General features: G+C 37.0%; 1 protein-coding gene across 2 annotated transcripts in view; it reads right to left on the bottom strand.

Annotated features, from left to right (window-relative positions):
• Nucleotides 1-207: 207 nt before the first annotated feature.
• The window catches only part of NOX3 (NADPH oxidase 3), a 31,058-nt gene continuing 14,832 nt past the window's right edge, over nucleotides 208-16,433 (bottom strand). For both annotated transcript variants that reach the window (XM_087719134.1, XM_087719135.1), the window contains exons 8-13: nucleotides 11,430-11,522; nucleotides 9,962-10,215; nucleotides 7,289-7,451; nucleotides 5,045-5,191; nucleotides 3,413-3,537; nucleotides 208-334 (exon numbers count right to left, since the gene is read on the bottom strand). In XM_087719134.1, coding sequence (XP_087575260.1) covers nucleotides 208-334; nucleotides 3,413-3,537; nucleotides 5,045-5,191; nucleotides 7,289-7,451; nucleotides 9,962-10,215; nucleotides 11,430-11,522 — 909 coding nt within the window. The remainder of the gene's footprint in view (nucleotides 335-3,412; nucleotides 3,538-5,044; nucleotides 5,192-7,288; nucleotides 7,452-9,961; nucleotides 10,216-11,429; nucleotides 11,523-16,433) is intronic.

Here is a 16,433-nt window from a genome sequence, read left to right as displayed (position 1 = left end):
TTATTAATGATTTACAGGAAATAATAAAGCATGCAGCCTATAACCGAATAGAGTATAACATTTAAGAATTTAAGATATTTTAAAGTATCTGCCTTTGTAGTAATAGTGATATAAGTTCCTTTACTAGATAACAAACACTAGTTTCAAAATTATGTAGTTCCATTGCTTCAAGCATGCAGTTGCCAGCTATCATTTTAAAAATAAGTTCTAGAAACTTTCCTTGTTATAATAAAATTGAATGCCTCTTGGATCAGTGGATGAATACCGGCTGCACATCTTTTGAAGATTCCGAGAAAGAGTTTTAGATCCACAAAAGAATACCCCAATGCGGTTGCTGCAATGAAAATGAAGATTCACAAATTATGGTGAAGAACTCTTTATTTGAATAGAAAAACTATACATACGTATGTGTTTGAAGCCAGAGATTTGAGAGGGATCACAATAATATGACTGAAATGGTACAGGAATGTCTTTGTGTCAGTAAAATATAAAAGAGGCAACATTTAAAAACCTACCAGCAATGAGTTTCTTGTAAAAAAAAAAAGCTTCCATGTCTTCCCATCCCTGGAGAATATCACTGCCTACAGAATGCATCATGATATTATTATGGAAATCATGATGGTGTTGTGACACCTGACATTGTAGCTTTTAGATTTACTGTCTTGACTATTGGTCAACCATCAACATCTATTACAGGACATTTTTTGCAGTGATCCCAAATTTGTAGAAATCCTGCCCAGAAGGGAAACAGGGGAGAAACATCACATATTTATCAACATTTAAAGGATTTGCCTAGTTTAATTTCTGTTTGGTTGATAGTATGCTCCAAGCTAGGTTTTTAAGCATCTCAGTTGTTAGGATTGAAATTATTTTTAATTAGAATGATTGTTTTTAATTCTTTTTTTCTTTTTAAATTCTAAGTGTATTTAGTTGATGTTAATTGCTTTCAGGACTTTGCCTTTAAAGGTATTTAAATGTTAGTTAGGAAGAATAATCTTGTGCCTGTCAAGCTTTCTTGAAAAGAGAATTTCATAATTTTGTTATTGGCTACACCTATGGTAAAGGTATAGTCCACATGTATTGATCAAGCTTTGAAATAGGTATATAAGCTAATTTGGAAGTTACAGAGTACAGAGTATGTGATGTCTGTTTTATTCTACAGTCAATCCCTTGTTAGGCTAATTAGAAATATTAGAAATACAGCTAATCCTCCCTGCAGTTTGGACCAGCAACCGAATCACTAAGCAATGGGGTCGTTAAGTGAAATGCCACATGACTACACTGATTTATGACATCAATTCCAGCTGCAGTCATGAAGTGAACTACCATCGGTCATTAAGCATGACATCACATGACTGTGACTTACAATTTCCTACTGGCTTGCCCATTGATTCTGACATGCTCACTGGAAGCTGACTATGAAGGTTGTAATGGTGATTTATGTGTCCACCTGACATTCTCACTATGATAAATATATGCTGCATGCCAAGCTCTCAAATTGTGATCACGTGATAGGGATAATGTGACAACTGCAACTTTGATGACAATCATTAAGACATTTATGAATATTACACATTTATAAATGTTATTGTATATTTCACAAAATTTGGCATATCATCTGATATAGATACAGATTAACAGAGTTGGAAGGACCTTGTAGATCATCTAGTCCAATCCCCTTGCTCAAGCAGACCCTACACAATTTCTAACAGTTGGCAGTCCAATCTCTTCTTGAAAGCTTCCAGTGATGAAATTCCCACAACTTCTGAAGGCAAGCTGTTTCATTGGTTGATTATTCTTACTGTCAGAAAATTTCTCCTTATTTCCAGGTTGAATCTCTTCTTGTTCAGTTTCCATTCATTATTCCTTGCGTGGCCTTCAGGTGCTCTGGAAAATAGCTTGACTCCTTCCTCTCTGTGGCAGCCCCTCAAATATTGGAACACTGCTATCATGTCTCCTGTGATCCTTCTCTTCACTAGACTAGTCATGCCTGGTTCATGCAACTGTTCTTCATATGCTTTAGTCTCCAGTCCCTAATCATCTTGATTGTTCTTCTCTGCACTCTTTCTAGAATCTCACCATCTTTTTATAGTGTAGAGACCAAAACTTGATGCAGTACTCTAGGTGTGGTATTACAAAGGCTTTATAGAGTGGTATTAGTACCTCACTTGATCTTGATTTTGTCCCTCTGTTAATGCAATTTAGGATTGAATTGCCTTTTTTTTTGGCTTCCGCAGCACACTGTTATATTTAATTGGTTATCCTTTAAGACTCCAAGATCCCTCTCACAGTTACTGCTATTAATCCTGGTTTTACCTAGTCTATATGTGTACTTTTGGTTTTTCTTGCCTAAGTTTAAGACTTTACTTATCTCTGCATTGAATTTCATTTTGTTAGATAGGACCCAGTGTTCAAGTCTGTCAAGATCCATCTGGATCTTGAGCCTATCATCTAGGCTATTCCTGCCAGTTTAGTATCTTCCCCTTTTATCATAGATAATTTTCAGAATTTTTCTGTCCTGCATAAATATCTATTTAGCAATTCTTGGATTAAATATTGACTAGATTATATTGTTTAATTATAATTTCCATCTATAAAATTGTACGTGTTATATACTATTTTAAAGAATCTGAAAGCCTAGTTACAGATATTAGATAATATGTTTGCTGAAATTAATGGGGTTTACTTCCAAGCAATCAGACTAGGTTTGCACTAAAAAAAATTTCTTCGTTTGCATATCTTAAAAATAGCCCGATTCTTTCTTCCTTTCCATGGCATTGATTTTAGTTTCTGATCAACCAATAATTAAATATTGGGGTCTGATAAGTAATCAGAACTATTTTTCCCTCTTTTCTGAAGTTAGCAGTTGTAGTGATTGCTTCAGAACTCTCTGGGAACAAAGAATCTGTTCTAAGACTTTCTAGCCCAAAAAACCAACACCCACCCGTCCTAATTCTCTGGTATTCAACTTAGACCTTTCAAGCTGAGATGAACTAATAACATAATAGCATTGTCCTTACATCTACAACCAATGAGATTGGGGAACAAACACATCCTTGACATTCTAAGAAAAAAGACCTCACTGTTTATCTTTTTAATATCCATTTTCAATGAAAATTAATGTTACTTTGTCCTTTGTGTTGTACAATAATTGGATTGGGGCTTTCAATTATAGCTGGATAAATGCCAAGAAGCTGAACTACTTCTAAACATTAGATTTTCATGTCCAAAGATTAGATTTGATGGCATTGCCTACCCAAGATTTCTTCCTTGAAAGCATTATAACACATAAATATGCTTTTAGTATAAATATCCAACTTAAATATACCAAAGAACAAGTTTCCTTCCTAGCTTTGTACACTGAGTAAAACATAGCATGGTGATATCATTAGTAGTTGCTAACATGCCTTACCCAGGATGCTTTTCTGCTATTTGTTTGAATTCAGTGTCCCAGTTTGGTCTCCCATAGAAAGTTTTCTGTCTCAAGCCAGTAATTACATCCACTTTTTTCTCGTAATGCAAGGCAATGTGCGTAGCCTATATTGCAGTGGATCAAAAAGTCATTATGTTAGAATTAAGAAGAAAGAGAATATTACTACTGGACAAATGAATATATAGATATAATGGGAAAATATTATGTATTTCCCACTCTTCAATTTGCCTGTAGAGATTCTCAGTCATTCAGGTCATGGTTGTCCCAAAGTTACTTTTTCAGGAGGCAACTGAACTTTCTTGTTTTTTTTCTTGAAGACGTTTCACTTCTCATCCAAGAGGCTTCTTCATCTCTGACAGGATAGTGGAAATCCTTCCATTCCCCACTATCCTTTCAGGGCTGAAGAAGCTTCTTGAATGAGAATCGAAATATCTTCAAGAAAAAAACAACAAGAAAGTCTAGTTGCCTCTTGAAAAATCACCTTCAATTTCTGTCCAGATTTTCCAAAGACTGCTCAGAGAACAGAAGGAACCAACTGAAAGATATAGAGGGATGATAGGGAGAGAGAGTCTCTGAAGTTTGGGTTCATTCTGTCAACTTCCAGTGATTCTGTTTCCCATCTCTCACTGAGCTGCAGTGGCACAGTAGTTAGAATGCAATACTGCAGGCTACTTCTGCTGATCATCGGCTGCCAGCAGTTTGGCAGATCGAATCTCACCAGGTTCAAGGTTGACTCAGCCTTCCATCCTTCTGAGGTCAGTAAAATGATGACCCAGATTGTTGGGTGCAATATGCTGACTCTGTAAACCTCTCAGAGAGCACTATGAAACAGTGCTATTGCTATTCAAGCTAGTCAGCAGGATCTTCCAACTGTTAGAGGATTCTTTGAATGGAAGGCTCTTGGAGCAAAGAATGACCAGAAAAGTCTGTTTCTATCCTTTTTCGTTAGAGGCACAGCTTAATCCATGTAAATGTTAAAACATGATCCAACATTATGATAATTAAGTATGAGGGCCCAGAGGTTCTCCAGTCAATGAAGTGCCATTGACTGATGGAATAGGCATTTGAGGTGAATCTGTCCAAACTCATGCTTAGGTTTCTTTAAAGGCAGCTCTGGGTCTTTCCTTGTTCTCCAGCAACTGGGCTGACATTTATTTCATTTGGTCTCATCTATCAATCCCCCCAAATAGCATGTAGGAACTGAAGTACAAGCCGTGACACCGGTACTCTAGCACCATAAAGAAAAGTTCAGTGATATCAGCAGATTGAGTGAATTGGTAGCTAGCTGAGCCTCGGGACAGAGAGGAACGGAGAGGAGAATGATAGATGAGATGGGAAGAAAAGGGCTTTGGAGAGCAATCACAGATCTGGATACTCCCGCAGTTACTGAGAACTTTGGCATTAAACCCAGCTTTGACATTTGCTTTGGCATAGCTGGGACTCTGTGACACTGCGCTGGGAACAGTGTCTTTCAAAAGACAAATGTAAGTATGATTCATTTTAAGAAAGCCATGCTTGATGCGATTAAGCCTTCATTTGATTATGTTCCTTAGGCTGCAGTCCTAGAAAAATAAGATGCAGTAACTCAGTCCCAGAAGATTTCATTTATACCTGACTTTCATCCCAGTCGGTAAGAAATATGTGATAGCTCAGAAAATAGGCTTTCCTTTTCTTAGCCATTTGTGCTTCCAGCAAGCATAGGAGATCAGCAAACCACTCAAAGGCAGATGGATCTCGGCAAATCCAATAGAAATAAACCTGTCAAGGGAAAGTAAAACAATTCAACCAAGTGCAAGCTTTCACTGGGCATCCTATATGGGTCTTAAATTATTTATTTGGAGATAAGTGGCTAATCTTATAGCCTGCTAGTGTGCTCAGGTTTAAAATGTATACTTGATTTTCTAGCCAGCCCTGACAGTGCAGAGCTCTATTGTTTAATAATGTACTCCAGCAGTCATTTGTGTATGTTTTCAATTGATACCTTGAACATCATGCTTAAGGATGCTCTTAAGAGTTCATCTTAAATGGCTATTCGTAATTTGACAGTGTAAGGGGATGCAGACGTGTTGAAGTGTTTATCAAGTCTTGGGTATATAATATAATAAGAAAAGTATTTTTAGGTTATGCAGAGCCCATTTCATCTATGATTTCAGGATGATGATGATGATGATGATGATGATGATGATGATGATGATGATGATGATGATGATCTTTGAATCAGTCAGGATTCCTGGGGATTGGATGGATAGGTCCATACAATTTTCTTGGCAATATTTCTCTTGCTTACCATTGATTTATTCCTAAATCTGAAAAAATGACTGGCCCAAAGTCATCCAATGGCTTCAAATATAAGATAAGGCACTCAACCTCCCAGTTTCTAGGCCAGTACCTTTAATCTTTAAATAAAATTGGCTCAATAGTAATTCTTACAGTCCTGTAAGGCTGCTTCGCTGATAACAGATAAAAGCCTGTGGCCTAATGGCTAGGAAGTCTGCCTAGTATGTAATATAGCCCAGGTTCAAAGCCCAGTAAGGGTATGGCTAGCTGATGAGAGCTAAATAGCTTGAAATAGATCTATACTAGTCTCCCTTTATTTATCAGCACAAATACAACAAAAATGTAACAAAAAGGCAACAGTAAAAATATTGGGTTTCTGCCTGGATGGTCTCTTGTGACGAGCCAAAGGACAGAGAATGGAAGTAGTTATCTTCCTCCCATATTTGGGCATACCGGGGGTTGTAAAAAAATCTAATAGATACCTTTCACCCTGGCTTCGCTGATAACGGATAAGATCCTGTGGCCTAATGGCTAAGAAGTCTGCCTAGTATGTAATATAGCCCAGGTTCAAATCCCAGTAAGGGTATGGCTAGCTGATGAGAGCTAAATAGCTTGAAATAGATCTATACTAGTCTCCCTTTATTTATTTATCAGCACAAATACAATATATATATATATATATATATATATATATATATATATATATATATATATATATATATATATATATATATATATATATATATATATATATATATATATATATATATATATATATATACATACATACATACATACATACATACATACATACATATATATATATATACACACATACATATACACACACACACACACATACATACATATACACACACACACACACACATATACATACATACATTTTCTAAAGCTGATTCTGGTCAGGGGCCACAGTTATCAAAGTAGACAAATACTGTACACTAAAGGATGGAGTAAGGACAAAAGCTAAATTTGATCTGTATAACAGTACATACAATTGAAATAATTATTCACAATGTCAATGGGGAATATATTTTTCTATCTTCTGTCATATTAAACCTGACATTATGGTATTTGGGCACAATTCATGGAAATCTTGGTGACAAAGGATATGAATTAGTTGCAATAGATAGGGCTTGCAAAGGCAACACTGAAATAATTCTACTTCTTTACTAGTTCCAGGATGTTATGACCCCAGACATCAGCAAATAGCTGAAGAAGAATAGCAGAATCTAGCTGATCTCAACAACAACAACAACAACAACAACAACAACAACAACAACAACAATAACATCCTGGTTAGAATTTGGATAAGATGCTACCTGGTAATCCCAGTAAGAAGTCAATATAATCACTCTCAAAAAAAATTCTGTACTGTTGTCAATAAAACAGTGAGTCATGTTGATGTAATCACCAGTAGTTAAGCTCAACTTTTTACAGGATGTGTCACTAGGTAAGACTAAGTGGAGCAAGCTTTTGACTAAATTAGTTTACTTGCAAAAAGTTTAACAGTGATGAAATAAGATAGATGAAATCCATAACCATAATATGACTTACCTTTTCCACTCTGAGTTGTGCATTTTGATTACAGTTCTTATACCAAATAGATTTCAGAATGGAAGCAAAAGGAGTGACTCCTATTCCTGCCGCAATGCACACACTAATCGGATACTGAAAGACATCAGTGACTGCAGCTCCCAAGGGCCCATCTACAGCAAGTCTGCAATGACATCCCAACTAATACTTACAAAATAGTAACTTTCAACATTTCCTTTGCGTTGCTTTTAGACTACAGATAGACTATAAATTGTTGACTTACAACCATTTGTTTAGTAACTGTTTGAAGTTCAATGCTGCAAGGAGATCCTACACCATTTCTGACAAATGGTAGTCCAATTTCTTCTTGAAAGTCTCAAGTGATGAAGCTCCCACAACTTTCAAAGCAAGTTGACTTATGACCGTTGCAGCATTTCCATGGTTATATGATCAAAATTCAGACAATTGGCAACTAGCATGTGTTTATGACATTTGCAGTGTCCCGGGGTCATGTGATCACCTTTTGTGACCTTCCGACAAGTAAACTCAAGGGAGAAGCCAGATTCACCTAACAACATCACTAATTTAACCACGACAGTGATTCATTTAACAAATTTGACAAGAAAGGTTAAAAAAATGCGGCAAAATGAGTTTGGGATCAGACTCAATTGTGGTTATAAATTGAGGACTATCTGTACCACCACTTTGGTTTTTATGTTGTAGGTGCAGTGGAGTGTTGTTGTAGCTGTCACCCAAGAAGGCTGTCCCACTCTGTCTAATGTGAAGGCCATCCAACGTGATAATGGCACTCGGATCCAGGAGGAGAGAGAAACAATAGCTTGCCTCTACTCTGTCAATCTCTTCAAGATGTCTGTAAAAGGAGTTAAAATTGTGCTCATATGGACAAATGCATTTGTGATCAAGAGAACATGACTGTAGCTTTTCTTCAGACCTCATATCTGAAAGCATGAAAGTAAGAGAAAAGAAATGCTAAAAAGGGAGCTGCAGTAAATACAATCCATTGTTTCTTCACTAAGCCACTTTTTAATCATCAGCTATATTGCTTTTTCACAAGATATAGGTAGTCCTTGTTTAGCAGCCACACATGGCACTAGCAACTTGATTGTTAAGCATAGTGGCTGCTAAGTGCAACTGTGACTATGCTTGAGATCTTACTACAGCTTTCCTTTGCTTTACTGACCTGTGAAGGTCGTAAATGTGAAGATTGGCCATAAAGTTACTTTTTCATCCCTATTGCACTTGTAAACTATCTCTAAACAAGACAGCCTTTAAATGAGACTTCCTATATTTAGGAGACTGAATCCCCAATTCAGTGGATTAAAAATAATATCACTGATGTGACACGAATTAACCGGATTTGGACTTAATTCCTTTGGATCCTACCTGAAGCAAATCTGGGATTAAAAGGCAGATTCATCAATTACGGTAATATTAGCTAACCTGTCTTGTATTTCTCTAAGAATTTAGTCAGGTATCTCCAAAACTCTTCTCACCAAGGCTTTGAAAAGGGGATATGTGGACTTGGACTTGGGGCTTTTTCATGCAAACAGGCACCCCTTTCATGGAAGCTAAAAGCAATTTTATGAAAACAGGCATCTGATACATTTCCAGATAATGCTGCTTCAGGATCCAAAGGAGATTTATGTCAGTGTTTGTTGCATAAATTCAAATCCAGAAGCACACAGATAACTGATTCAATTGGATTCATTAACTTCTTTATATACATAAGAATAGATGAATAAATGTACAATACCAACGGGTGGTTCTTCCAAGTAAACACAAGGCAGGAGAGTTACAGGCAAACACAAGCAGTTAGTTTCATATCAGTAGACAAGCCCAGATAGACTGCTAGTTTACTTCTCAGAGCAGCAGACTGCTTTAGTTTCTGTTTCAATTCTCTGCATAGACATGTTTAAGTTCTCATTGGTTGACCTTGTTGCTATGCCTATTTAATGACTGACCTTGTTCCCATGTCTCTCCCAGTCTTGAATATTTTAACAATCTATTTATCCAAATTTCACCCACCCCCAAGGTTCTCTCAAAATTGTGGGTACAAGTTCATAACAGTTAGGAAAGAGAAACAGTGTTGTGGCAAAAGTAGAAATTCTATTGCCATAGAATAATAGACAATGCAGAGCGGCATAGTTTTAATATTAGGACATTGCATATTGGGATAAATATTATTTTCAGATAAAATCTCTCCCTCCCCACTCAACATAATAATGAGCTTTGGAGTAAATCTTAGAGAATTTGTGGTTTCTGGGATGGTTTTTTTTTTTAAAACCAGACATATTTCCTCTTTCTTTCAGAGTGCTGTGGAAGTGACTGATTCAATAAGAAAATGAGGTAGAAGGGTGAAAAGAAGAAGTTTAGAGATTAATAAAATCTGATCCACAGGGAGGCTTGGGGTATGCAGCCTTAAGCAAATTCTTAATGCTTCCCCTTGAAAAATGTGATACTTCAAGATGCTTACTTTGGGCTGAATCAGATTCAGGTAAAATGACATATGGAGTCTTTTTTACGTACTGCCATTTCAATAGTCTTCTATTATCTATTTTTCCTACTAGTAAGATAGTAGATATGGCTACATTTGCAGCTAGCATATGAGCTTGGCTTCTTTAGATAATCAAAAATGAACAGCCAAGACAGTTACATTGCAAAGTATTTCCATACCTTGGCAGTTTCCAGGGTTCCTTATATGTTTCTTCGTGGGCTCCAAAGGTCCTGAAAATGGCTTCTGTCCAGTTCCCAACTGATCGTATGTGCACACTAAAGAAGTCATCTTCAGGAGCTGAGGTGAGGGTGAAAGGATGCCACTCCAGCTGGGAGATTGCAGGGCACTGGAGGAAGATGTACTGCCCAGGCTCCATTTTAAAGCCACGCTTCTTCAACTGAAGCTCTAAGACCCCAGAGGCATGAGACACCACCTAAGCAAAATGGCAACCAGCATATTTTAATTATTCTGTTCAATAGCAGGGATTACAGGAAGAGGCCGATAAGCTGGTGAAGGATCATAGGACTGGAAGGATGGTCATTAGGCTACTTCTTTTGATCTCCAACTTTGTTTACCAAGAACATTTCTTCATATTTTGTATTGTACTTTATAAATAATAATCATAACATGGAAAGCACGGATGAATCTGATTACTGAGAGAAAGAAGTAGAAAATATTCTGTTGGTACAAAAGTATTCCTGCCCTTATCTTTATTTAATGGGGCCACCAGATTGGAATTACCTGAATTCAGACAATTATTAGAAGAAAGACATCCAGAATATTCTAAACATTTCCCACATTTTAGTTATTCTGTTCATTGGCAGTGGGCATTTGGATTTCTCCAGGCCAGGTTTGATAAACCAACTCTTTTATCATAGGAAGCACTATTGCAAGAATCAATGGATTTCATCTAGTACAGTGTTTCTCAGCCTTGGTAATCTTAAGAGGTGTGGACTCACTGGGGAATTTTGGGAGTTGAAATCCGCACCTCTTAAAGTTACCAAGGTTGAGAAACACTGATCTAGTAGATTTCATCTAGGATTTCATTATGGGGAACATTTAGCTTAACTATAATCTGAACGACACCTATCAATGGGCAGAATACTATTAATGATCTGCAAGCATGGTTATATGAATGAAACAATTCATTTGAAATAAAAGAAATGTCTCTGTCAATCTCATGAGGGAATATGACCAGGGGTGAAATTTAGAAGGTTCTGACAGGTTCTGGAGAACCGGTAGCAGAAATTTTGAGTAGTTCAGAAAACTGGCAAATAGTACCTCTGGTTGACCCCAGGGGAGAGAATGGAAAATTTGCAATATCTTTCCCCTGTCACGCCCACCAAACCACACCCATAGAACTGGCAGTAAAAAAAAATTGAATTTCACCACTGAATATGACTGATCCCTGTGCCTGCACACACATATTCAATGTTTTAAAATATTACTTGTTCTTATCAGCTGCTAGAGTTAACTCTAATCAGCTATGAATATGAGTGAGTTGCATTTTGCAAAGTAACAGGACTTAAATGTGTAAACATCTAGCTATATCATATTTCAGGATCCATAGTTCTTTACAGTCAAAAACAACAATAATATGAAGGTAACAAAATATTCATGAATATAGTAAATAGCATAAACACACACCTTTGTAACAACAACCTCTTGCTGAAATCTCCATAATCTAATCATTCTTTCACAGATGTGCAATATCACAGGGCCCAAGACCCACTTCCAAGCCTGTTGGGAATCATATAATAACAATGTTGTGGTTAAAAAGGTAATTTTACAATTTCAGATGTAAACATCAGCAGATACAACATTATTCCAAGCTATCTTTATCTACTGGAGTCAGTGTTTCTGAAACTTGGCAACTTTAGGATATGTGGACCAATTCCCAGAATTTCCTAGTCAGTAAGTCCTCACAACTTAAAGTTGCCAAGCTTGAGAAATACTGATCTAAGAGAAGATCAATGTAAAACTATATGCATCCCCATGGAGGTAAGGGGGCCAGGATATGAAGTGTACATTACAATAGACTACCTTTTTTGCTTCAATACATTATCAGGCTGGAATCCCACACATGCAGATACAGTATGTCTGTTCACATAACCCCTTTTCTCTTTTGTTATACACAATCCCATTTTATTTTAAGGGCAGTGAGAGGTGCAGTGGTTAGGATACAGTATTTTAGACTAATTCTGTTGACTGCTGACTGCCACCAGTTTGGCAGTTCGAGTCTAACCAGCTCAAGGTTGACTCAGCTTTCCATCCTTCTGAGGTAAAATGAGGACCCAGATTATTGGTGGCAATAGGCTGACTCTGTAAACCACGTAGAGAGGGCTGTAAAGTACTATGAAACGGTATTTATGTCTAAGTGCTATCTCTGTCTCTACCTGTGAATCAATGAAAAATACTGTTGTTGTTTTAACCATTAGTTAAAACTCTGATCTTATTCACAGATGAGTGAGGGATCAGGAGGCAGATGGGACAAGGATGCTAATGGCAATAAGAAAAGAACAATCCATGCTAGAAAACGAACAATGGAAAGTAACAATTTGTATAGCCAAGGACTGCATACTTCCCTGGGGTCAAAAGTTGCTCACACACATACTCTACAATGAGAATTACAAACTCACCAACAAAGACATGCATAGATAATTTCAGATGTGAGAAAGCTTTCTGCAAAGTGTTTGCTTGTAGACAAGCCACACCCATTTGTGGGCCTCAATGAACTCTGCTACATTGACTTGATTATAAACCACAGGGAAAGCAATGTTCTACAGAACAAGGCTGGTGTGTTTGGCTGCTATTTTATTTGGGCACAATATTCTTGATGTAGCATTGCTTTAGGACAATCCACATTAGTTCTTTGCTTAAGATGCTGGGGTAGTGAAAAACATTTAAAGGGGAAACTTGCAGAACAGGCGTCAGCATTGGCTTTGCTTTAGCAAGGAGTTTTAACAGCTATTCTAATATATCCCCTTTTGTTTGGATAATTAAAACCTATATTCTCCACCAGTTCTCTTCAACCCACATATGCCTTTCTGAAATGGGCAGAACCAGTTTAAGGAAGGAAAACTGTTTTTCTCTCTCTACTTCTACTGAAAAATCAGCAGTTTTCTAGTATAATTTATCATCAGTCAGAAAGTACTGCTACACTGAAATAATCTATTTTTATTTAATTGATTAGGCTGTTTTATTGTCAGTGATTATATTCAGCTGATCTATGACATTAGATATGGCAGATATGGCAGCTATTAGATCTCCAGATATGGCAGCTTCATGGTTATATATACTGATCATCCTATTGATTAAAGCTACTTAACTGACTATATATATATCAGCTGGTAATTCTATTCAAAGTACAACAGCTTTAGATAATTAGATATAATAGAATGTCCAGGATTTTTTTAAAAGATTTTTTTAGATGTGCAAGGATGCCTATTCATTTCAAGCATTTCCTATTAATATTTAGGGGGAAAAAAGCTTAGGATAGCATTTTTAGACTGCAAAGAATATGAAAAATCTAATTTCTCCAAATTGCAACCCGATTACACCAAAGAAAATAGATTTAAATTTACTTTTAATGTATATATGAACAGAAAGAAAAATAACACTGTATAATACAACTGAACCCTAAATAGAATTATTCTAGTTTGTATCAAAAACAAAACAAAACTAGATTAATCATTTATAAACTTCCAGTATTTCCTCATTTTTCTGTTCCTTCATAATTCAGATTTTTCTAAGATAAAAAATAAAGGGATTACTTTTCACTTCTACATTTTATTATTATTTATTAATAGTATTAATAAATTACAGAATATTAATATCCCTTAATATTCTGTTCAATTAGTAGAAAGCTACTAGCTCTAAGTTTAACAGAGTGGACTTGTTTAATTAATCAAAATAATTGTATTAAATAAAATTGATTACATTTGTTACATATTACCAAAAAGTCATGTGTCCTTTTCAGTATTTTTCATTTCCCTTTCCCTAATATTAATATTGGCTTTCCAAACCATAGCATTGTCACAGAATTAGCTAATAATAATTTTTGATGAACGTTTTCATTAATGATACTGAAAATTGAATGGTGGCATCCTAATGCCACCTAGCTTTGAGCTAGCACAAACTATTTCCAGTTTTCACCACACAGGTTATGGAGAAAAGTTTATACAGTTGAGTCCCGTTCACACTAACTGTTTGTTAAGTTTTTCTTACCCAATTTAGTGGCACTAGATTGGGGCCACCCAACAGGCATGCAAAGGCTGTGTGAGCTACCAGGAAGCACACTCCCCTATGCAACTCAAGTCCACTTCCCTCAAGAGAAGCAGTGCAAACCACTGTGAGGACACTTGGCCATAATGGACACAGACATGGCCTTCATTGATTTGATAACTCTCTGGATTGAGAAAAAGAAGGTAAGTTGATACAAAACCAGGTGCTTGTTAAAAGATAGCTGATTTTGGAAACATGGCCTATAGTGAGCAATGCTGGGAAGTATTGTTTGGCAATATCTTGAGTGCTGTAAGTTGCTTGTTCCTGAACTACACTATTTAAAGTGGCACCACAGATTCTAAATATGAATCACATAATAGCAGGAGGGCAAAATCTTTGGCAGATGATCTAAATGAAGATCTATGCTTCTTTCAGTTGGGATCTCCAGACTCTTTCCAGAGTATTTTGGGACTACTACTAGTTTAGTAGTTTAGACTCTTCCCTTTCATTAGTTTGAAATCATGCTCATGTTGTAATGGCCCAGCTAAATATATTCCATCATGTGAAGCATGGGTAGGAAGTGGAATTAGAAGCATCTAGGGATCTGTAGTAACTGTGAACCTCACAACTCCACTCTTGAGCCAGTTCTAGAAAGTCCTCAGGATGTCTTGTCTATACTCATTGACAGTCTCTCACTCTGAAGTCCAGTCACCTTAAGCAGATATGTTTGACGATTCAACAACAATCAAGAGCAGAGCTCTGCAGATTGATGAGACCTGCCTAGAAACAACCCTGCAGAAGAGCCAATGTTGAGTAAACTCCCACAGTTTTGTGGGGAGGCTCAGGGTGGCTGATTTATTGACCTCACTCCTGGGGAGAAAACTCCAAGAACACAGTTTTTAAGTGAATCTGGCTTCCCCACTGATTTTGCTCATCAAAAGGTTGCAAAAGGTGATTGCATGACCTTGGGAAACAGCAATGGTCATAAGTATGAACCAGTTGCAAGCATCTGAATTTTGATCACATGATCATGGGGATGCTACAAAGGTGAAAAATGGTCATGTCACTTTTTTCAGTTCCATTGCAACTTTGAATGGCCACTAAATGAACTGTTGTAAGTCGAGAACTACCTGTATTCTAGATTCCTTGCCACTATTTCTCTTGTCTTGCCCTTTGTCTATGGAGGTTCTCAGCCATCCAGGTGACAGTTGTCACAAGGGTGCTTTTTTCAAGAGGCAGCTGGCTTTTTCTGGCTTTTTCTGGCTTTTCTTTGAAGACATTTCACTTCTCATCCAAGAAGCTTCTTCAGCTCTGACTGGATAGTGGGAAATGAAAGGATTCATACTCCTTGAAGAAAACTGGTCATTTGCATTTAGCAGGTCGTTAAGGTCTGAGGTTTATCTGTGTCATGGGGTCACCTGAGTATACACATTGGTGTGGAACCTTCTTGGAACTGTTGAAAGGACTGTGCTGTAGATTGGAGATAGATAGCATATAAACCCTTCCATTTCCCACCATCCAGTCAGAGCTGAAGAAGCTTCTTGGATGAGAAACGTCTTCAAAGAAAATCCAGTTGCCTCTTGAAAAAAGCACCTTTGGGGCTTGTCCTTTGGTTTTGTCACTTCTTTTGGATTTCTGAGCTTGACCTGTGCCAGGTCTTTTGATTATCTTTACAATTGCTATCTTAAGATATTGGTAAAGATTTCTGCCTGAGCTTTGCTTATCACTGGGCAGGCATCCAGCATGCTATCTTGTTGACTGACCATCAGCAGTATAGGCACAGGAAAAAGAAAAAGAAAATTTAAGAAGTTGAGGAAAACAAAGTTAACTATCCTTCTCCCCACTGCAAAATTAAGCAAAGTCGCAGAGTAACGGCTTACTTTCGGCTCCACAAATTTGTGACTCTGACCACACCTGCTGTTTTTTGGAGTGTGGCTTCTAACACATTCTACTGAGCGACTGCAGACTTCGGAGGATGCCAAATGACATCTGCTCCTTTGAATTCTCAAGAATGCTACTTTTTGAATTTCTTCTAGATAGGAAGACTGTCAATCACTGTTGTCCTACCATGATGAAGAAATTGTCCACTGGTAGAAGATGTCACTGATAGAAGACAAATTTTTGTCCTAATGACTTGATAAAGAAAGGGGGAAATAATAAGATCATTTCCCCCTCTTTGTTTATAGTGTCCAGACATAAAAATCACTGTGAAGGATTTTAAAGTATTTTATATCTTCCCTGACCATTCAGCCATGGTCTTCCAGATTGGTTCTTTTGATCCTTAGTGAGCTGCTCTGGAAAGTGCAACCTTTAAAATGTCTATTTGTAGGAAATGATTAGCCTTTAATGTCCTGTTGAATGTTCAAAGTTATATTCATTATGTTTAGGACACAAGCCTTTTGCTAGGGTGGCAAGTCATCGATAATG

Source organism: Thamnophis sirtalis, unplaced genomic scaffold (genome assembly GCF_051295495.1).
Source record: "Thamnophis sirtalis isolate CommonGarterSnake01/CBP01778 unplaced genomic scaffold, rThaSir2_p1.2 scaffold_6, whole genome shotgun sequence".
Taxonomy (NCBI): Eukaryota; Metazoa; Chordata; class Lepidosauria; order Squamata; family Natricidae; genus Thamnophis; species Thamnophis sirtalis.
The sequence above is the reverse complement of the archived record's forward strand: the minus strand, read 5'-3'. Positions and strand labels throughout refer to the sequence as shown.